Source organism: Loxodonta africana, chromosome 12, assembly GCF_030014295.1.
Source record: "Loxodonta africana isolate mLoxAfr1 chromosome 12, mLoxAfr1.hap2, whole genome shotgun sequence".
NCBI classification, from domain to species: domain Eukaryota; kingdom Metazoa; phylum Chordata; class Mammalia; order Proboscidea; family Elephantidae; genus Loxodonta; species Loxodonta africana.
In genome coordinates, this window is record NC_087353.1 from 41,444,541 (window position 1) to 41,467,372 (window position 22,832).

Below are 22,832 nucleotides of genomic sequence, written 5' to 3' on the forward strand. Positions count from 1 at the left end.
AGGAACCTAATTACTATGGGGGTGATCAGATCCCAGGGTGGCAGGGGTCAAGAAGTGGCAATCACTAAAGACAAGGTGGGTGTGGTTACCTTAATGAAAAGCAGAGTCAAAGCAGGAATCAGAATAGTCTGAATCACGTGGACTTATGGTGTTGGCTAATTAGCCGTAGTGTCTTTAGGAGTGAAATAGATGTGAAACCTACTGAATAAGTGGAAGAGTTCTTGGTCAAGTGAATGGCAGTCTAACATGAATTGTCAAAATAGAGTCACAACCTCTCAGTCATTTCCCAGACTTGAGCCAGTTTACAGACCCACAACTCTTTTAATGAAGGGGAGGCTGGGTCCTCTTGAAGAAGGACTGTACTACACTACTAAAAGTTTATACTGTTAATTTTTCCCCCAGTCTTCCCCAGTGGGATCTATGGCCTTTTATGGAAGTGACTGTTAATTGGGGGAAAAGGAAATAATCAGATTTTTCAGGGATTATTGGACACTAGCTCTGAATTGACACTAATTCCAGGAGACCCAAAACATCACTGTGGTCTGCCAGTCAGAGTAGGGGTGTATGGAGGTTAGGTTATTAATGGAGTCTTAGCTCAGGTCCGTCTCACAGTGGGTCCAGTGGGTTCCTGAACCCATTTTACAGTTATTTCCCCAGTTCCAGAATGCATAATTGGAATAGACATACTCAGCAACCGGCAGAACTCCCACAGTAGATCCTTGACATGTGGAGTAACGGCCACGATGGTAGAAAAAGCCAAGTGAAAGGCATTAGAACTTCCCCTAGCTGGGAATGTGGTGAACCAAAAGCAATAGCCCATTCTTAAAGGGATTGCAGACATTAGTGCCACCACCAAGGACATGAAGGAAGCAGGGATGGTGATTCCCATCACATTCCCATTGGACTCACTTGTTTGGCCTGTGCAGAAAACAGATGGATCTTGGATAATGACGGTGAATCATTGCAAACTTAACCAGGCAGTGACTCCAATTGCAGTTGCTGTTCCAGTTGTGGTTCCATTGCTTGAGCAAATTAATACATCTCCTGGTGCCTGGTATGCAGCTACTGATCTGGCCAGTGTCTTTTTTTCAATACCTGTTCTTAAGGACCATCACAGGTGGAAACAAACCAAATGTCCATCAAAAACAGATGAATGGATAAACAAATTATAATATATAGAGAAAAGGAAATATTATTCAGCCTTAAAAAGCAATGAAGTACTGAAACCATGCTACAATGTGTATGAACCTCAAAAACATTTGCTAAGTGAAAGAAGCCAGTCACAAAGGGGCACTTATTGTATTTTATTGATATGAAATATCCATAATAGGTGATTCCATAGAGACAGAAGGCCCATTAGCGGTTGACAGGAGATGGGGGGGGGGGGAGGAATGAGGCAGCGATTATTTAACTGGTCTGGGGTATTCTTCTGGGGTGAGGAAAAGTTTTGAAACTAGAGAGTGGTTGTGGTTACACAACACCGTGAACGTACTAAATCCCACTGAATTAAAATGATTAATTGTATGCTATGTGAATTTTACCCCAAATTTTGGGAAAGCAACATAAATATGTTCTGCTTCTCAGCAAAAAAAGAATCACAGTGCTAATCACCCTGCCAAGAAAACTACCCTAAAGCCAAGGCTCTCAGACACAATGGTAGGCATTGACAGCAGGAGAATGAAAAGTTAAACCAAGAACTCAATGGGAAGATATTAACCTCACGTTTTTTTTTTTTGTGGTTGGGCACAAGGGTGGAAGCCATGTTGTGCTCAATGATAACAAGACCTGGGATTAAAAGCTCAGCAGAGCAGAACCACAGAATGTTGGAGCTGCAAGGGGCTTGAAACAATCACTCGCTCTCTCGCTCCCTCAAGGTAGCACAGTCTGTCCTTGAAGCTGTTACGGAGGCCGGTTCCCTTCGCACTCCCACCAGACTGCAAGGAGAAAGCTCCATAGAGGAGCTGGGTATTTGTTTCTGTTTGCTTTAAAAACTCTATAGCGTTTGGTGACTGGATTGGGGGCTGACATTCCAGGCCCGCGGTAGGAGAGATGAAGATGTGAGCGGGAGAGGGGCAGAGGTGACTGAAGCCGTGGGGTTAGGCCATGACCCCAGAGAAGACACCCGGGCAGCAATAGTTGCAGGAGAGGGACCCCAGACGAGGCGGAAGACCCTGTTTGGAACCCACGATATCCCCGGGAATAGGCAGACTTAAGCACAGACCCGTACGGAAGACCAGGAGGCGTACGCCGGAACTGTAGGCCAGGGCGGACCCCTACGTGGGTCTCTGGGGGCGCAGGGACCAATTCACCCGGCCCGCCCCAGGCCTGCCGCGGAAGAATGTTCTCGGCTTGGGCACGCTTCCGAGCGCAGGCCCGCCTCTCAGGACCAAGCCCGCCAGTCGCGGGATCCAAGGCGTTTCGGCTGTGCCGGCTTCTGCGCGGTCCTGCTTGCCATCAGCAGTTCAGTCTTGTCCTAGGCAGGAAAAATAAGATCCTTGGGAAACGTTAGTTAATTGACTGAACGAATGCCCTTCACATCAGGAGAGCAGTTGCCTTTTATTGGCACCCCCGGAGAAACTGAATGAAAAGTGTGGAGCCGAAATAGCAAAACAATCCATCAATTTTGCACACGGGGTTTGCGTATTACAATTTTGAAGAGTATGTGAGTACCCGCACAGCTGGAGGCATGCTGCCCAGAAGCTTAATGGTGTCGGGATCTCTAAGCGTTCGGAATCCTAGAGAAAGCGCCACGGCGTATTTGTACTGTTTTGTAGAAAGTAGGGAAACGGGAGGGTAAGCGCAATGCCCTTGTTTCTTCTGTCCAGGGTCGGGAAGCTTCCTTTCCTTGCATTTCTATCTGAGGTTTTCTGTGCTCTGTGAGACTCAGATTTGTTGCTAGAGAAAGCGGGAATCAAACAAACCAAAAATCTTTCAAATGGTGGAAGAATGCCGCCTCAGTAAGCATTAGAGGGCGACCAGTAGGGGTGGCGGCTAGCGAGGCCTTCGATAGCTCAGTTGGTAGAGCGGAGGACTGTAGTGGGTTATCTGTGGCAATCCTTAGGTCGCTGGTTCGATTCCGGCTCGGAGGACTTCGTGTGGTTTTTTTTTTTTTTTTAAAGCTTTGATAATTCAATTACATGTAAGGAAAAAGGTGTACTTAAGACGCAGGAGTACTGAGGAAATTCGGTAAGACACAGGAAGTAATAGTCCGCTTGCAGAACGCTTGTCTTGAGTATTACACGCAAAGACAACATGTTCTTTATAGTCAGGCTTTATTATTATTACATATGTGTAGTTGATTTTTGCTTCATTTAAAAAATATTTCCCACGCCCTACTGAATAAATGTCCTAAATCACAGTTTATCCACAGGTCAGTGGACAATCCTGCATAACCTGTAAGGCAAAGGGAAAAGGTTTTGCAGCAGCTGGGGGATTAGCTCAAATGGTAGAGCGCTCGCTTAGCATGCGAGAGGTAGCGGGATCGATGCCCGCATCCTCCAAGTGAGGCTTTTTACCTCCGGCACAGGAAATGTTTCTGAATATCGGGAGATCCGCTGAACAAGCGTGAGTTGGGTATTTTATAATGTACTGAGAAGTAGGTAAAGCGATGTGTACTTGCATACAATGTCTTTTTATTTCACAGGTCAGTCTTTTCCAGTTTATTTCTGGGTCACTTTGTTTTTTCCTCCTCCCAGCTGGCAGGCCGTTAACCGTTTTCGGAAAAGAAGCGGGTAGAATCCTCCCACCCTGCCTGCCCTCCAAACCCCCAAACGGCACTTCCTCAGGTACCCCGTAACGTGCGAGGGAACCCTCGCGTTCTGACCAATGGCAGTGAGCTTTACTGGGCAGGTAGCCAGCCGTATCTGTGGCCAATAGGCGGGAGACTTCTTGTTTCCCGGCAGAGCGGGGTCCCGGCACCGCGGCGCTCTGGTTTTGTTTGGGTCCCGGGTGAAGGGCCCGGGTGCCGGGGCCCGAGGTGCCGCCTCGCTAGCGGGAGAGGGAGCGGGATCACCGGCCGGAGAGAGGTGAGGGGCTCTGCGCGGAGTGCAGGCCCCGCCAGCCCCGGCCCCGCCCCCTTCTCCCAGCCCTTTTCAGCCCCGAGCTCTTCTGCAACCCTACTTGGACCCACGGCCTGGCCGGCTGGCCGACCCCGCCCCTCCCTGCCCCTCCGCCCGGGCTTTCCTCCGGCCCTACCCCACTTATGTAGCCTCACCTCCAGGCCCCTAGTCCCTGCCTTGTACCCTTCCTCAGGTGTAGGTCTGTCTCGACGCATCCCATGCCTCCAAACCCGACCCTGCCCAAGGCAAGCTTGGTCAGTGTGAGGGTCGTCCAGAGTTGAGGGTCGAGAAGCTATCCCCATACCCCGAAGTGGGACTCTACCAGGCACCGTTTTTTGGGGCTGCCAGGGACACCCGTTACTCACCCGCCACTACCAGGGCAGCTTTTGCAGGGGCTCCAGTGCTTACATGGCGGGAGGGGGTTGGAAATACTCTCACGTTTGACCTGGAATTAAGCTAGGTGAGCAGGTGACATCTGCTCAGTTTCCTTTAGCTTAGCAAAGGCCAGTTTTTCTGGTTTTCTTCCATAATAGAGGTAGGGTAGTGTTAAAGAAGAACCAGCCCTTGGAGGACTCAGGGGAGCAACAGAAGAGTGCCTGGTCAGTACTTGAGAAAGGGGTGGGGGAGTGAAGAGAGGAAGCTGCCGCTTAAACTAAGAAGCTTGGTTCTTCTCAGCTCTGCGTTGGGGAGTGCAGAGCCAATCTAGGAAATGGAGATTCAGAATGGCCTGTCTCTAAAGATGACCATGTGTTGTGGGTGTATCTTGGCTAGGTTTAGGAAATCTGACTTCTCTAATTATATTCGCTAATCTTTGGGCTGCAGAGAAGCTCGGAGTCTAGTAGTTCTCAACAGTTAATCCACCGAGCACTTTATTTTGGAACAGCCAAGCTGTAGTAAAATATGGTCCCTTAAAAAAAAAACCCACTGCCATCGATGGTCCCTTAGGTTATAGTTATAACCCTTAGGGCCGGGGACAAAATGCCGTTTTCTCTTGACCTTTTCCATAAGGCCACTTCCAGGTGTTCTAAGGGGGAGAGAATCTCTTCCTTTTTAGGGCACTGCTTAAGAATAGCTCTCATTTATCCAGATACCAAAAAACTTGGTTTCATTTTTCTTCCCTCTCCTCCATACTCCAAACCCTTTTTTTCCCCCAGCTCTCAGGGCCAGAGTGGGGCAGGAGGATGCTTTCCCAGCCCCACCATGGAGCTACGCTGTGGGGGATTGCTGTTCAGTTCTCGCTTTGACTCAGGGAACCTAGCCCATGTGGAGAAGGTGGAATCTGTGTCTAGTGATGGGGAAGGAGGAGGGAGTGGCACATCAGCCCCCACCAGCAGCATTGCCTCTTCCCCTGACTACGAGTTCAATGTGTGGACCCGACCAGACTGTGCCGAAACAGAATTTGAGAATGGGAACAGGTATGAGGAAAGAAATGGAGGGTAAAAGAATGAAAAGAGGGGATGCCCAGGTCCCCAAATCCATGCTCTTGTTAGCCCTTTGACTTATCAGTTCATACCAGCACACTGCCCTTCCTCTCCCTACCTCTCCTTCCTCCTTACTAAATGGCCTTTTCCCAGTCTGGCTTGCACCTGCTCTCCAACATATCCTTCTCCAACCCTCCTTTATAATATGACTTGTCCCTCCTACTCTGGCCCTCAGATCATGGTTCTACTTTAGCGTCCGAGGAGGAACTCCAGGGAAACTCATCAAGATCAACATTATGAACATGAACAAGCAAAGCAAGCTGTATTCCCAGGGCATGGCCCCCTTTGTGCGCACAATGCCCACCCAGCCACGTTGGGAACGCATTCGAGACCGGCCAACGTTTGAGGTAAGCTCTCCATCAGGAGGAAAGAAAGGCTTGGGTGCTAAAAGGGAGGAAAAAAGAGTTTGCCTTGATACAGAGTCGTAGGCCGGAGGGACACCAGGTTGCGGTATCCGCTTTCCCTTCAGCTCTATTGTGGGGTCTAAAATGAGCCACTGCCTCAGAAAGCCTAGAATGAGCTGGTTGTGATATGCAAAGTATCAGAGCGGGAGAAGTCAGTAAACATGATGAGGGTGTAAGGTTGGTTCCTGGTGACCTCAGCAGAAGCTTAGGTGCTGACACTAATGGCATGTTGCCCTTCCTTGTTCCTCCTCTGCTCCTTAGATGACAGAGACGCAGTTTGTGTTATCCTTTGTTCACCGTTTTGTGGAGGGCCGTGGGGCCACCACCTTCTTCGCCTTCTGCTACCCTTTCTCCTACAGTGACTGCCAGGATTTACTAAATCAGCTAGACCAGCGCTTTCTGGAGAACCACCCTCCTCACAGCAGGTGCCAACTCCATTCTTACTCCTATCACACAGTCCTCGATCAGACAGCACCTGTGCTACTTCTGGAACTTGCCCTAAGAACTCTGAAGTAAAACCTTATCAATCTTTTCTCTGTGCAGATCTGGAGCTTTGGATACCTTTGAAAAATAAGTTTCTTTGTGACCTTGGCCTTAGCATGCCACCACCTACACTCTATTCATCCACCTGCCTCCTCTAATACCCCAGTTCCCATCAGTTAACCAGAACTTAGCCAGCACTGCTGTTGCTCAGGACACCTTTATCGGTCCCAACAGAGGGCAAGTCTCTCTGTCTGTACAAAATAATATATCCTAGGGAGCCACAAACTGGGGAAAAAACAGTAAGTTTATTCTGGCAATGCAGACCCATGCAAATCCTTAGCTTCATTTAACATTGTGAGGGATTTTAAGGCCCCAAAAGTTAGGGTGAAAGATCAGGTCCTACAAATCCTGGGGTCTTCTTGATGATGGCCACCTCTTGCTAGGACTTAGGGAGTTTTCCTGGCTTAATGATTTTTATCACTACAGCCCCCTGGATACCATCTATTACCACCGGGAGCTCCTTTGCTATTCTTTGGATGGACTTCGTGTAGATTTGCTAACAATCAGTTCCTGCCATGGGCTTCAAGAAGACCGAGAGCCCCGTCTAGAGCAGCTATTTCCTGATACCAGCTACCCCCGACCATTCCGTTTCGTAGGCAAGAGGGTGAGTGGGAACAGCATAAAGAATAGTACCTTGGCCTTCCTCTAACTCCAGGCACTGTTGATAGCTTAACGCTATATTGTCTCTAGGTGTCTGGGACACAGTCTCAGCCTGCAACCTGAGGCAAGGGTGAAGGCTTCTACTCCACTCAAAGATTCAGCCAACTGGAAACCCAGTGGCTATTCCTGCTCATCTACCCTTCACCCTCCATAAACATAGTCAGAGTAGGACTATAGAGTAACTGACTTAATGACTGCTCTCCTCTCCATCTCAGATATTCTTCTTAAGCAGTAGGGTACACCCTGGGGAGACTCCATCTAGCTTTGTCTTCAATGGCTTTCTGGACTTCATCCTTCGACCAGATGACCCCCGGGCCCAAACCCTCCGTCGCCTCTTTGTCTTTAAGCTGATTCCCATGTTGAACCCTGATGGTGTGGTCCGGGGTCACTACCGGTAAGAAGTCTTCCCAACCTGTCTAGATTATCCCCAGTCCCCCTCATGCCCTGCACCTCAGTGAAATACCATTAACCTTATCATCTAACTTCTCCTATATTCCCAAGTCTCTTACACCCTAACAAGGACAAGCCCATCTATCCATAGTGACCTAAGAAGGAATGTGATGCCATCAAGGGGTTCTCTCTGGATGGAATAGAATTGGAATAGCTGCAGGCCCACCTGGATAGAGGGAGCAATCCTTAGATTTTTGTGGTGGGGGTGATAGCAGATCAGGGAGGGGGCCTGTCCACAGTTCATTCTTTCCTAACGCAACTTTAGCCTCATTTTATGAGCCAGTCTCCCACAGTCTTCTTTTCATCTACCCTAGTGTCTCCTTCGCAGGCCCAGTCCTCTAGACCCTGCTTCAGTCCTTGTTTCCCTACAGCACAGACTCACGTGGAGTGAATCTGAACCGTCAGTACCTGAAGCCTGATGCGGTCCTGCACCCGGCCATCTATGGGGCCAAAGCTGTGCTGCTCTACCACCATGTGCACTCCCGTCTGAACTCCCAGAGTCCCTCAGAGCACCAGCGCAGCCCCCATCTCCCTCCTGATGCTCCCCTTTCTGACCTTGAGAAAACCAACAATCTCCAAAATGAAACTCATCTTGGGCACTCATCTGATGGGGAGAACCCTGAGACCTGGAAACAGACAGAGATAGCAGACCAGAAGCCCAATAGTATGTGGATTATGCCACAACAGTCTACTGAGGTTCAGGAGCCAGCCCCGGAGACCATCCCCCCCAAGGAGAGTGGTGTTGCTTACTATGTGGACCTGCATGGACATGCTTCCAAAAGGGGCTGCTTCATGTATGGGAACAGCTTTAGTGATGAGAGCACCCAGGTAGGAATCCTAAGAATGTCTTGCGAGTATGGGAAGTATTGCAGGTTAGGAGATAAGGGTCAGGCCATGAGCAGAAAGGGAAGGTAGCCGTCTAGCAGGAAGGCCTATGCCGCAAGAGGCTCTTGAATGAGCTTCGAAGGGCCGAGAAGGGATGGCACCGGCGCCTGTGTCTTAGTCATTATATCATGAGCCAAGCTGTCAGCAATTATAGTCTTTCCTAGAGTTTGGGAATCCAGAGGAAGAAATTTTTGTATTACTGAGCTTAGAAACAGAACTGGACCTTCCCAAAATCTAGAAATAATGTTGATTATTGATGATGGTTGTGATGGTATCTGTTGTGTATTGAGTTATTGGGCCGCATGTTTGCCATCTCTTTCTTGTTCTTGTCCCTTCTTTCTTTCTGTATCTCTTTCTGAGTTGCCTTTCTCCCCTCCAACAGGTAGAAAACATGCTGTATCCAAAGCTCATCTCCTTGAATTCAGCTCACTTCGACTTCCAGGGCTGCAATTTCTCAGAGAAGAACATGTATGCCCGAGACCGTAGAGATGGCCAGTCTAAGGAGGGCAGCGGCCGTGTTGCCATCTACAAAGCCTCAGGGATAATCCACAGGTTGGGGTGGAAACTAGGATGGAGTTGATGAAATAATTTCCCTAAGGAAAACAATACCTGGTCTAGGATACTGGAGGGGCAGGGGACAGCCCAAGTCTTCTCATAGAGAGGCTCAACATCAACATCATTGTCTTTAGTCTGGGACTCTCCCTTCTTGGGACTTTGTAAGTATGTGGTATAGTGCTGAGAACAGCTGTTAGTTTTGGGGGATTAACATTTCCCATTTGTGTTCACTTTTTTACAAACGACTACCTTCTTAGACCATCTAGGCCATCCGCTATGGTTCTGTCCTGATGTCTCTTCAGGCAGGACACTGATGAAGGTCTCTGTGTCTTAGCTATACACTCGAATGCAACTACAACACTGGACGCTCAGTAAACAGCATCCCTGCTGCCTGCCATGACAATGGGCGTGCCAGCCCCCCTCCCCCGCCGGCTTTCCCCTCCAGATACACTGTGGAATTATTTGAGCAGGTATGAACACATGGGATAAGTGGGAAAAGGGGGAACCTTGAAGTCTGGAGAGGGCTTTACTCTTACTGCCTGAGGTCCTCTGAAGAGACACACATCACTGTCACTGTCTAACCACTGGTTATTTGCCTTAGTAGGAGCATGCCTCTGTCATGATATTGAGAGGATGAACAGGCATTATTTCTGACCCCATGCCTTAGAGAATCCCGTAGCACATCCAGTCAGAGATTCTTTGCCCCTAAGCTTGTGCTTCTCATTCTATTGGGCTTATTCATTTCTGGGCTTGAAAGCACCCCTTCTACAGTAGTCTTGATGACATGGGTGTCCTAGGGCACACCAAGAAGAGTAGGAAGAGCTGTGGGTTATAGAAAAGACCAAACTCCTGCTAGGAGAATTCTTTCATGGTGCCAGCCAGAAAGCACACCTGGCCCTGCTCATAATGGATGAAGGCCCTAAAATGGTTAATCGTTTAGGGAACAGCTCTAAACCCATGTGAGATAAACAGCCTAGGCCACAAAAGTTAGGGTATACCATTGAGCAAATTTTAAACCTGCCTCCTTCCCCTCCACTGTGCTGTGCACTCCACCCCATCACAGCCTGGATTGGAAGACCAAGATGCTAAGCCAACCTGGACTCCCCACAGGTGGGACGAGCTATGGCCATTGCAGCTCTGGACATGGCAGAATGTAATCCGTGGCCTCGAATTGTGCTATCAGAGCACAGCAGCCTCACTAACCTACGGGCCTGGATGCTAAAACATGTGCGCAACAGCCGAGGCCCGAGCGGCACTGTGAATGTGGGTGTCAACAAGAAGAGAGGCTATCGAACTCCACCCAGAAGTAACAAGTAAGACTAGTAGGATGGGAGAAAGGGCACGGAAATGAAACAGGGCTCTAGAGTGAGGAATGCTAAGAGATTTTTATTCCCTCCCTCCTCCTAAAAGTACCATATGGTGCATATTTCCAGGGGAAATTAAAATTGGTAAGCAGGACTTCTAATTGGTTCTTCCGAGTTCAGTCATGGCTGAGGAAGTGAAACTGGAAGAGATCGGAATTTTAAAAATTTGGATGAACCGACCAGTAACCAGAACAGGAAGAATTACAGGTGGAAGCCCCACTAGAAACTAGTCTCCCTCTTAGCAAACATGGGCAGGGTATGTGTTGAATAGCAGCCAACTGTTCTTGCTCGTGGGATTTTGAGCAGAGTCAGAAACAGCGGTGCTCCGCTCAGAGATGGTGGCCTACCACACCCCTTTGAATGTGTGTCAATCTCCACAAACAAAAACAAAACAGTCCTGCCAATAATCCAGTCTCATGCATCAGGCTCCTGAAAGTGCTTACTATGCTTTTTCCGAGTCTCCCCTTCCAGGGTTTTGACCTGTAATTTTTCCTGTTCTGGTTATCATTCCAGATCACCCAAATTGTAAAAATTAAAGTCTGTTCCGGTTTCATGTTGACTGCCATGACTGAACCAATTCGAACCAGTCTGAAGCCCTCTCAGTAAGATTAGCTCATTTTTTAGGAAGGGGATCCTCTTCCCTTTCACCTGGAGTTACCTAGACATACTTCCTAGAGATCTGAAGATCAGGCTAGGGGACTCCCTGCTCCAGAGCCCTGTATAAAATCAAAGTGACTGATGGGGGTGAGGGCAGTTTCCAGAGGTTGCAAACAACTGACTGAAGGGAATTTAAGGGCCAGGGCCAAGGCGATAAGGAGGAAATTCATTGAGAGATGAAGCTGCTCAGGGACAGCACTTATGGTTCTTAGTATCTGTAGGAGCATGTGTGTGTCGACAGGGCTCTCAGGCATTCTGAGATCAGCTGATGTGCCCCAGGTTAGATACCTCACCCGTGGACATGAATTCTTCCCTTTTTCCTTGGAATGAGTCCCTATGCCTTTCTCCCCTGAGGTGAAGCTTTACCGAGCTTGAGATCCTGGGAAGACGTGGATGCCGTCTCCCTGGCTAGGGTTAACTGGCGTCTGCTTCTTTGCAGTGGACTGCCTGTTTCCTGCTCTGAAAACACCTTGAGTCGGGCACGGAGCTTTAGCACTGGCACAAGTGCTGGTGGAAGCAGCAGCAGCCAACAAAATTCTCCACAGATGAAGAATTCCCCCAGCTTTCCTTTTCATGGCACTCGGCCTGCAGGGCTGCCAGGCCTGGGCTCTAGCACCCAAAAGGTCAGCCACCGAGTGCTGGGCCCCATCAGAGGTAAGCCAGTCTGGGAGCCCCTGCAACAGGCATTCAGCTGTTTGGGACATTGCTGGGGAAAGTGAGAGCTTGAAGATACACCCAGGCTGGGCCAAAGGGGTGAATCAATAAAATTAGTTTGTAGCAGAATCTGCAGCCTCTCCTGCGACGTTGGTGTTCCCCGCGGCACGAGCTCCAGACGGGTACTCTGGGTGGCCGTAGGTGAAAGTCCTGGGTGTCTGGGTCTCTGCACGTGCTGGCAGACGGGAGTTTCCAAAAACGAACCACTAGCTGAGGCAGTGCTGAACACTGAGACACAGCACCTCCACATCAAGGACAGTGTAAGTCTGGCCTGTTGGGAGCAGAATAAGGACATGTCCTTAGAAGCCAAATAGCAGCACTGTAGAATGATGGAGAATCCTATCCAGGGTCACTATGAGCTGAAATTAATCCTTCCTTCAGAGCCTATTCAGAAAGTGTTACCAGAAGGATTCCAAGTCTTCCAAAGAAAAACGGAACAACTACAGACAGCTATTAGAGGCTTCCAAAGCAGAGGTCTAGCAGTCTCCATCAGTGGCCGCAATTTTTCATCTCTGCATCAGCACCCCTAGGTTTTGCTTGGTGAGATCCTGCCATAAGACAAGAGATTCTAGGTCAAAATTTATACTAGGAACAGATGGGTCTTTTGGGAAAAAGAAGAGGAAGTAACTGCACGGCCATTCCATGGGAGTAACCTGGACTGTGGTGGGGAGAGAGATTGTGGTAGTGCCATTCCTGGAAACACACTAGACCACAAATCAATACTGTATGTGGCTTCTGGACTACAAAAATCTTGCCATAGTGTGGAGGCTCTTAAGCTGGAGCTGAGAGTTTTGCTGCTCTTCAAACCACACTCATCCATGTTAGCATTTCCCTGGCTACTCAGCTTGCAACCTAGCTTTAGGTAGACCTGGAATATTCACTGCATTCACTGGGTTAAATGCTATGTAAATCCAGCCATGCTAGTTAGAGCAGTCACAGTAGAGAGCAGAAGTCCTTACCAGCTTTGACCACTAAGATGTTCTGTCACTGATTGTATCTGCTAATATCCCAAATCCCATTCTTTGAGATTCTCTTTTCATTGGGAAGACACTTTTGCTCACTGTCTTTGAAGGAGAGTATTAAAGTAATAATAATGCCTTATACTGAATAGCATTTAACAGTGAAGACCCTATGGGGTGGATGGTATTTCCGTTTTTCTGTTGAAGAAACTGAGGCTGTTTAAGAATGACTTGTCCAAGATTGCACAGCTATCAAGTGGCAGAGTCATTCTAACTTCTATGTTTTCACGCTCTAATATATGTTTCCTCATCTTACCCATCTTAAATTCTTAAATCTGGGTAAAATTTTCCTTTCTCTCTCTTTTTTTAATCATCAGCCTTTTGTGGCTTTTCCTTCCAAGGAAGGAATATTAATGTCATAAATTTTTCTTCCCGGACTACAAAGGGGAAATAGTAAAGAGCCTTTACGGAGGTCCTCACTAGAGGATTCTAGGCAGTTTTTAATCAATGCAGAGCACTATATTAAACTCCTGTAGGTGAGGGACATGTATTCTGTTTCTCTGTTACTTCCCCAGATAAGTATTTGCATCATCAGTCCTAAGTAATTCCTTGTTGATTGACTTGAAACTTAAAAGGAAACAGGACAGTAAATACAATACAAAAGCACATACACATAAACACACAGGGGACTTGGGGAGCCATCATGGTAAACACAAGCATAATTAGCCAAAGAATGCCCAGCAAAGAAATAGTTTTAAAGAATGGGTGGTATATAGTTTGACAGAAACATTCCAAAGATGAGAAATGACAGCCAGGAACAGGAACAGAGCTGCTGGGTAGCGAGGATAGAAAGTAGGTGTACCTAGCTGGTTCAAAGGGTCAAGCCCTTCCAGGCTATCAGATGAAAAGAAGTGGGAGGAAGAAGTTTAAATGTCTTGAAAACAAAGATTATGAATTGAGACATATGGCATCATTTGTGTGCTGAGAATGATGGGGGCAAAAGAGTTATGGAAGAGAGCTGTCTGTGAACCGTATATATTGGACAGGACAGGAGAAGTGGGATGCTTACAGTAGTTTATACATGAGATGGCTAGTGCCTGTACCAGGGTCTAGAAAGAAGAGATGAACTTAAGTATTAGAAATAGACATGGCAGGAGTCAGTGATGGTGGAAGAGAGAGGAACAGACATTTCAAACTGAAATGTCAAGTTTGAAGATCTAAGAATCATCCATATACAGGTGCCAGGTAAAACCAAGTGAGCAGGTATGTTCCCCCAGGTGAATGAACTTAGAAGTAGAAAAAGAGAGGCCTCTGACTTGAGTCCAGAGACACACCATGGACTTGCATAAATATTTGTAAGAACTACAAAACTATGTCTCCAAAGTCAAGGGGTCAAGAGGGTTACTAGTAATAGCAACAAGCGATATTGTAAGGAGTTGAAAGGTCAGATCACAGGAATCTTAACTCCTATGTTCTGGGCATTTGCTAGTGCTACAGTTTTTGCTGCTTCATTCCTTAAGGTCCCTAGGATGGGAGACTGGCCCTGGCATGGATACAGGCCTGCAATGCAGACTGTGGCATTGGAACTTGATATCTTCAACCAACCCTTGAAAAAACTTGATATATTTGTCCAACATGATTTGTCCTATGCTATATATTTTTTTTTTATATTTCCTAGCGGTATTTCCTGGTTCCACACATCAGGCAATTAGGCCCCTGTCACACATAAGCATACTTTGTCCCAAAATAGGAAGAACATGATTTCCCGTGCCTCAGAAATCCAACTATAAAGCAGCTATATTTTCCAAACTCAAAACGGGGGTTGTGATTTGACAAAGGATTTTTTTTTTAATCTGTGAATTTGTTTATTAAAAATTTCCCCACTAAAGTATAAAAATTATATCACACTTAACTACATTTAATGACTATCCCTCATAGGCTAGAACCAAACATGAGATTGGGCTATCCAGAAAGTTTCAGAAAGGACTAAGCAGCCCCACCAGCAGCATAAGGCAGAGGTGGAGGGAACTACTCTGACAGATTCTGTCCCCAGATGACATTTTAGAATGCCAGTGGGGCAAAAAGGAATGTTGCTGGGACAGCAGGCTAGAAGAACCTCTTGAGTAAGCTCCGACTCCCAGCACCCCCTGACCTTAAGGCCAGGACGTTTTCTACCTAATTCTCCCCAGCTGCAAAACAGGTTCTAAACCCCACATTCCCAGACCCACAATCATGTTACCATCCACCTGGCCAGAAGTACAGACTGTCCTCCCAGCAGCTGTTGGGACTGTAGAGGAATTCCCTGGGGAATAGCTAATACAACAATAGTGTGAGGGAGGTCTAAAGCACACAAGATACTGGTACAAAACCAGATGTAAACAGGCTAAAAGGGCCTGCTGGGGTGAGGAGGAATAGGTAAGCTAACTTCACTTTCTATTGGTTATGTGTAGGTTCAAGCAGGGCTGGACTAGGGTGAGGCAAGTGAGGTGCCTAAGATGTAAAATTGAAGAAGGCATTCACTGTCAGGGTTGTGCAAATGTCTCCTTCAATTTTGTACCCAGGACTCAAGCAACAACCTCAATAACTGAAACTCATTCCCTGGCCCTCCAGCCTACCAAGCTGAATACTGGTATAAAACTCAAGTTAGTTAAGTATAAAAGCAGGACCCTTCAGCTGTTAGGGCTATCACTGGCATGTTCATGCCTCCCAGCTCTGTCATGGAACCCCGAGGTTACTAGAACTCTTTCTCAGCCTCTGCAATCCCTTGTCTCAACTGATAGACAACTTCTGGTAGATCAGCTAAATTCCAATGGTGAGTGAAGGTTCCTCTGGGAGGTGAGTCAGCAGGAAATACGAGTGCCTCCATCATCACTTTTACTTTTTCCACTGCAAACAAAAATGTCCTATTAAGTACTAGATTAAAACCTATTTGATGGCAGGAAATGTCTTCTTACACACCTGTTTATTCCCTCAGCATCTAGAGCTGTGCCTGGCCCTTTTTAAGTGATCAGTAAATATTTGTGGAATGAATGAATGAATGAAAGGCAAGAAGTTGGAAGCTAAATGAATGCTTGTCTCACCTTTCCTCTCCTCAGAGGATATGAATCAGGGCGTGAATCAGATGGTTGTTCACTGTTCCCGTTCTCATTGTAATATTAAGAATTCATTAAGATCTGGGGTGTAGCTGGAGTGATGCAGGACCTAGGCACAAGTCAAATAACTACTCCTCTAAACTGTGAGGCCGTAGAACTCATACGATGGTGAGGTCAGTCTGGCTCTGATGATCTCTCAGACCTTAGGTCCAGGACTATCTTGCCACCCCTAAATGGAACCCATAGCTGATTACCATAAGGTATCACCTTATAACTTCTGGAAGCTGCACCTTCAACTGCTGTTTCTGTAACCTTGGAACCAAGAAACTTAGTTGTGGCTCCTTCCTTTACTTGTCTCAAATGGGGATGGAGCAGGCCTGGATTATACCAGGAACCAAAAGTCAAAACACGAGAAACTAGACTGTCTGCTCACATTTACCAATCTACAGGCCTGCTCCAGGGTCTTAAAACCCAAAAACCCACTGCCGTCGAGTTGATTCCAACTCATAGCAACCCAGTAAAAGACAGAGAACTAACTTCCCCGTAGGTTTCCAAGGCTGCAATCTTTATGAAAGCAGGCTGCCACATCTTTTTCCCACAGCACAGCTGATGGGTTCAAACTGCCAACCTTTCTGTTAGCAGCCAAGGGCTTAACCACTGCACCACGAGGGCTCCTTTTAAGTGATGATCGAAATGCCATCTTGAAATGCCTTCTATTTTCCAGATCAGCTCTCTCCTCAACCAGACAATGCTTCCTATCCTAAAACTCTTCTTAGTACTCTTAGTATCTTTACCACGATCCCTTATTACTATGTTCCACATGGACATCTTTGACATGGTTTGCCTGCTTTGGTTCTCAAATGTTGCGCAGTTTCTTCCTAGAACCTACAAATGTCCTAGTGGCTCACACCCACTTTTTAATGTTCTTGTTGTTGTTGTTGAGAATATACACAGCAAAACATACAGCAATTCTGCTGTTTCCACACGTACAATTCAGTGACATTGATTACATTCTTCGAGTTGTATAACCATTCTCACCCTCCTTTTCTGAGTTGTTCCTCTACTGCTCACTTTCTTGCTTGCTTTCTTTTTCTTACCCTTTCCTGGGTGAGGGCCTTGGGTATGGGTTCATCCCTTAACATGCCTCTGTATCTAGATATTTCTCAAATCATCTACAAACCCCTTATTTCGCCCTCCAGTGAGTTCATTATTTCTGCCTACTATGCACTGTCAGAAACCCTGGTCACGTATTGGTTAAGAGCTATGGCTGCTAACCAAAAGATCGCAGTTCATATCCACCAGGTGCTCCTTGAAAACTCTATGGGGCAATTCTACTTTGTCCTGTAGAGTCACTGTGTGTCGGAATCAACTTGACGGCAATAGATTTTATGCACTGTCACCTGGATGTCATCCTGACATGCGTTTTAACCACAGAATTGCCCAGGTCTGGGTCCTGGAGCATCTAGTTACTGGTGGTAGGTAATGTTTCAGGTCATTTGACTGTGGCCATGAGACTCTGACTTCTGTTGTCCTGTTGGCCTCCCTGCCTTAACTCTTAGTGGCTGTTTTGGACCCTTGACCAGCTCTTGGACTTTTAATTGGTACCCAACATCTCAACACAACTCCATAGCTAGAGTAGCTTCCATCCTGAGATCATCTCGACCTGTCTTCCATACCTTATTCACATAGGTGTCAATTTTTTTGTTACTTGGTTTGGGACTTCTCAGTAGTAAACTTGTTACTGCTTGTTACTGTCCAGTTTAGCTAGACAAGACGAAGTTACTGTCACCTACTTCCCAAGTTAGAGGCTTTTCACATCCAACACATGTTATTTTATTAGGGGTCAAATGACATCCTGGAAGCTCCACTGAATTCAGCTCTCTGACCTGCTGCCCCTCTGTGATAAGGACCCACCAAACCTGCAGGTCTCTCTATCCCATGGGAACCCACCCTTCAGGACCTGAAGGAGTGTGGCTCTAGCCACAGGAACGGACCAGAAAGAGTTGCCTCAAAGAGAAAAACCATATTCCCTTAGATTCAGGTACCATTGATCCAGCTCATCGTCCACAGTGGGTATCTGTGTTCAAGTAAACAAAACATTAATTAAGATCTGGTTTTCCAGGCAGTCTTCTACAAGCACTGGGATATATAGTGTTGGAGAAGATAAGGTTCCTACCTTCAAGAGACTCAAGTTCCAAACATTTATTGAGTGATCACTATGTGCCAAAAAAAAAAACACAAACCTGTTGCCATTGAGTCGATTCTGACTCATAGCGACCCTACAGGACAGAGTAGAACTGCCCCACGGGGTTTCCAAGGCGTGCCTGGTGGATTCAAACTGCCGACCCCTTGGCCAACAGCCGTAGCTCTTAACCACTATGCCACCAGGGTTGCCAGCTATGTGCCAGCACTGTTAAAAGTACAAGTACTAACTTAGTTAATTAAGAAGACAGAGAGCATAAACCACTACTAGCATGAACAGAGAACAATGATGGTAAGGAGAGAACAATTCTACTTGTAATGGTCAAGGCAGCTTCACAGGTGACATCTGAGATGGAACATGAAAGATGTCCGAGGTCTCACTAGCAGACAGATATTCCAGAAGAAACCACACCCACAGGGGCTGTAATAGAGGGTATGAAGCCAGGATCCTTCTAAGGATGTGCAGATTGGGACCACAGAGGGAACGGCTTTGAATGCCATACAAACAGTTTAGACTTTATCCTTTAAATGACCTTCAGTATCTGCCCGCTTGACTAAACCAAAGTGATTTGTGATCAGGTGTCTGTTATAGAATAATAATTTCTGGCATCTGTGTGAAGGATGGTTTGGAAAAGGCAAGAGACTCGAGCTAGGAAGATCAGCAGAGAATCTTTTCAAAAGCCTGAGTGAGAGATAATAAGACCTGTATCTGGACACTGGCAATAGTAAGAGGGAGTAAGAAAGAATTCAAGCAGTTGCAGAGGTAGTCAGGATTTGATTAAACACAGATCTAAATGCAAAGGCATCACAAGATGGAATAAAGTTTCTAGCGTATAGATTTTTAACAAAAGTAAGAACAAAAGGAAGGGTGGGAGAGAATGAGTTTTCTTTTGGTCTTGGGGGGGATTTCCAGGTAATGTCGAGGGGACAACTAGGACTGAAGGTCAGGAGAAAAGGGCTAGAGAGAGAGTTTAGACCAAGGGCAGAATGGTGCGGAACACTGGCATTTAAGGGCCGGAATAGCAATTGGAAGAGGAGCAGGTAGAGGTAAGAGAACCCAGAAAAGCTTGTGTTTCAGAAGCTAAGCTCAGTAATTTCTTGGCCAGAAGAATAAACTGATGGGTGAGTAGGTTGGTTAATTCAAGAAATGTTAGCGAGAGATGAAGTAGGATGAGGACTGGCTGAGAGAATTGGTCAAATAGAATAAATATTCAAGGTTTTCTACCCATCTCAGTTACTTCAGAAGAGAGGAGGCTGGTCTGATGAGAAACTTGAATATAGGCTTCTGATCAAGGGAGCCAGCTGGTAATGAAGGCTGTCTCACTGTGCCTCGCTTACTTGCCCTTTTATCTGCTTATGTCCCTTCCACCCAGAGCCCCGAAGCCAGGATAGGAGACGGCGGCAGCAGCCACTGACCCATCGCCCTACTGCAAGCAGCCTGGTCCCATCCCCAATTCCCACTAGTTCTGGCCCAGCCACCTCACACAACCTGGGCTCCTGCCTACTGCGCAACTCGCTCAGCGTATCAGGTCTGTACCCACTGTCGCTAAGATCTGGGGTGACCAGCATCCTCCCATCCCTATCACCTAGTGCTTAGACCAAGCTCCTGAGTAGGCTTAAGCAAATACCATCAGCCATGCTGCCATCTGACCTAGACTTTCTCCTGGACCAGACATTAACGCAAGCCACTCCAGACCAGAGGCATCCATTATCCTTCTAATTGTGAACTGGGATTATCCTAAATCCCTAACACCCAAGCCCTTGTATGGAATTTAATGAAGGATTTTGTATAATAAAATAGCTAATATGGGGGCACTCATGGTTCAGTGGTAGAATTCTTGCTTTCCATATGGGAGACCTGCTTTGGATTCCTGGCTAAATGCGCCTCATGCACAGCCATCGCTCGTCTATCAGAGAAGGCTTGTGTGTTGCTATGCTGATCAGGTTTTAGCAGAGCTTCCAGACTAAGATGGAGCAGGAAGAAAGGCCTGGCAATCTACGTCAGAAAATCAGCTGGTAAAAATCCTATGGATCACAACTGCTCGATCTGTACCCGATCATGGGGATAGCACAGGACCAAGCACCATTTTGTTCTGTTGTGCATGGGGTCACCATGAGTCAGGGACCAACTCGACGGCAGCTGATACCATTTTTGAGTATTCACTATGTGCCAGGCACTGCTGAGCACTTTATCTCATTTAATCCTCACTTTTACAATTGAGGAACCTGAGGCCTTTCCTCCTTGCAGAGTGCTATTTACTCAAGCTCCCTGCCTAAAAGACCTGGGCAACATTGGACAAAATTAAAGAATGATAAAAGGCACAAGCCTTTAGCCTTTCATCACTGCAAATGTTATATGTGACTATCATCCACAAAAAACCTAGGTCATGTATTCTCCTTTAAAGTTACAGATCTAGGTGTGTGAAGGGCTGGATAGAAATGATTTCCAAGGCTCCAGTCCAGTATCTTCTACCTCACTCAGAGGCCACTGCTTTCAGCTTGTTAACTCTCAATGGGTGGCCCTCAACCCACCAGTCTTGGGTACTGCTGGCTTGGTCCTTAAATGCTTGAACGTTTAAGATCTGTCCTGAGGTCTATAAATTTACAAAAGTAATTAACCTTGGGAGGATGGGGAAGATGGCATCTACCAGGCCAGGGATGCTGCTGAACATCTACAATTACAAGATAGCCCTCCCCACCCCCGACAAAGAATTGTCCAGTCCCAAATGCCAGTCGTGTCCAGGTTGAAAAACCTGATCTAAAGGAAGTTGCCTCTCTTCTCCATTGCCCCTACCCTGATGATCACTTTCCTTTGTTCTCTAGGGAGTAGCAGTTCACTCCTGTCCTCAGGGGACAAGCCAGAGACTGTCATGGTGATTGGGAAAGGTCTGCTAGGGACTGGACCACGGACCCCCTGCATCAGGACCCGATTGCAGGTAATTTTTGGGTCTTCCCCAGTCCCCAGCATAACAACTCTGGCAGAACTCAACAAGGCACTATTCATCTGGGTAGTGGGAGGGGAAATTCCCAGCACTGCTCTATAGCCTCTCCAGCTGCTCTGGCAAATCAGAAGATGCTGAGAGCCTGTCCAGTGCTCCCATCCCCATCAGTTAGGTCTCTCTATTGCTTGCTTCCAACCCATGTCCGTGTCAGATACACCCAAACCTCAGCCTACAAGCTTTGGCTTTCCTGTCCCTGCCCTTAGCTTCTCCTCTCTTTCTGCCCAGACCTGCCCGAGGAGACTTTCCGCCAGAAGGGGTCCCGGATTCCCCAGGTAACACATCTAGTTGCTGCTTCTAGAAACAGCTGTGCCACCAACTCTGATTCAGTCCAGATCCCCATGCTAAGTTGGCTAAAGTTGGATACAGTCAAGCTGACTGGATGGGTGAAGTTAAGCTGCTCTGGCAGGGGCTGAGACTCAGAAGGATCTGAGGGAGGTCTGCCAATACTCCAGTCTTTCCACATGGTGCTTCCCTACTCAGCCAGACCTTGGCCATGGGTAGCCAGAGAGGTTAAATGTTGGAGCCTTTGGCCATCCCTAGTTAAGTAAGACTCAGAATGCACAATCACAGACTGAACTCAGGAGTTCTCTGGTCATTATCTTGTTTCCCCCTCTCAGCTAGGAACGACAACAACAAAAAAAACATTGCCGTCGAGTCGATTCCAACTCAGCAACCCTATAGGACACAGTAGGTCTGTCCCATAGGGATTCCAAGGAGCGGCTGGTGGATTCAAACTGCCAACCTTTTAGTTAGCATACAAGCTTTTAACCACTATGCCACCAGAGCTCCTAGCTAGGGACAGTGTCTAGGAATTCAAAGACCCAATACTTGTGTTGACTTCTACGCTACGCTCTTGTGTGAAAACTCTAGAGGCAAACAAGCTCGTGGAAGAATCCAGCCTCTTAGCCCACTCCTGTCCACGCAGGCTAGGCCCAGGTTGGGCCGGGGCTCACCGCCGACTCGCAGAGGGATGAGAGGCTCTTCAGGCCCCACATCCCCTATCCCCCAGACCAGGGAGAGCAGTGAGCTGGAGCCGGGACCCCGCTCTGCTGCACCAGGGTGAGCACCAGGGTCCAGTTCCTCTCCCCACCCTACTTCTTCTATCCCCTCACTCTTATTTCAGCCATTCAGGATAATTTTCTTCCTTCCCTCAAAGTCTAAATGTACTTTTAAGAATCTAGTCACTGATTTTCTTTCCCATCATGGCCTTGGTCTTCACGCTAAGGGACAAGAAAACAACTTCTAGTTCGGGCCTGAGGCCTAGGAGCTGGCTGGTTCTATCACCAGACCACTGTACAGCAGTACCCTGCCTGTCTCTGCCCATCTTCTCCTCTCCCTACCTCTCTGACCTCCCAGCCCCTGGCTAACAGATCAGAAGAGGGACAGAGTTTTCACAACCCCGATTCTTCTCTCTTCTCTGTTGCAGGCTGCCTCAGGCTTGGCCCCCACGGCCCCAATCTGCCCCTGCCTTTTCTCCTATTTCCTGTAGTCTGTCTGACTCCCAGTCCTGGATTTGTTACAGCAGGGGGCCCTTGGGCCAGGCTGAGGTTTGTTTTGCCCCTAAATTGCCCTCACTCACTGTTTCTCCCCGGGTCTGATAATGCCTTGACCAGGATATAGCCCCAAGACGGGAGAACATAGTGAGAAATGTGCTAGTCCCCTCCCTCAGCTGCCGAGTCCATGTGACAACCATAACTCATGGAATACCAGCCACACTGTCCAAAGCATCACAGAACAGCACCGTGACAGGACAAAGCAAGGACCTGACACCCCTCCCCTCCTTCCACAGCACAAGATTTTGGGACC

General features: G+C 47.4%; 1 protein-coding gene and 2 non-coding genes across 8 annotated transcripts; all 3 read left to right on the forward strand.

Moving 5' to 3' along the window:
- Window positions 1-1,768: 1,768 nt before the first annotated feature.
- On the forward strand, window positions 1,769-22,723 carry AGBL5 (AGBL carboxypeptidase 5). Of its 6 annotated transcripts, XR_010323564.1 has the most exons (15): window positions 4,061-5,473; window positions 5,715-5,886; window positions 6,205-6,368; window positions 6,913-7,090; window positions 7,362-7,540; window positions 7,968-8,424; window positions 8,864-9,033; window positions 9,371-9,506; window positions 10,147-10,349; window positions 11,497-11,711; window positions 19,398-19,553; window positions 20,848-20,960; window positions 21,252-21,298; window positions 21,952-22,085; window positions 22,453-22,561. XR_010323564.1 is itself a non-coding variant. In XM_023550526.2 (14 exons), the coding sequence occupies exons 1-14, from the start codon at window positions 5,037-5,039 to the stop codon at window positions 22,622-22,624; spliced, it is 2,886 nt and encodes a 961-aa protein (XP_023406294.2). In that variant the 5' UTR covers window positions 4,059-5,036; the 3' UTR covers window positions 22,625-22,723. The 6 variants fall into 6 exon arrangements, 5 of the variants coding, with proteins under 5 accessions (XP_023406292.2, XP_023406294.2, XP_023406290.2 ...); XM_023550526.2 differs by lacking the exon at window positions 21,252-21,298 and having other exon boundaries at window positions 4,059-5,473; window positions 22,453-22,723; XM_023550522.2 differs by having other exon boundaries at window positions 21,952-22,554.
- On the forward strand, window positions 3,001-3,089 carry TRNAY-GUA (transfer RNA tyrosine (anticodon GUA)). The gene is given in 2 exon segments: window positions 3,001-3,037; window positions 3,054-3,089. It is a non-coding gene; the product is annotated as a tRNA-Tyr (tRNA).
- On the forward strand, window positions 3,428-3,500 carry TRNAA-AGC (transfer RNA alanine (anticodon AGC)). Its single transcript has one exon. It is a non-coding gene; the product is annotated as a tRNA-Ala (tRNA).
- Window positions 22,724-22,832: the final 109 nt, after the last annotated feature.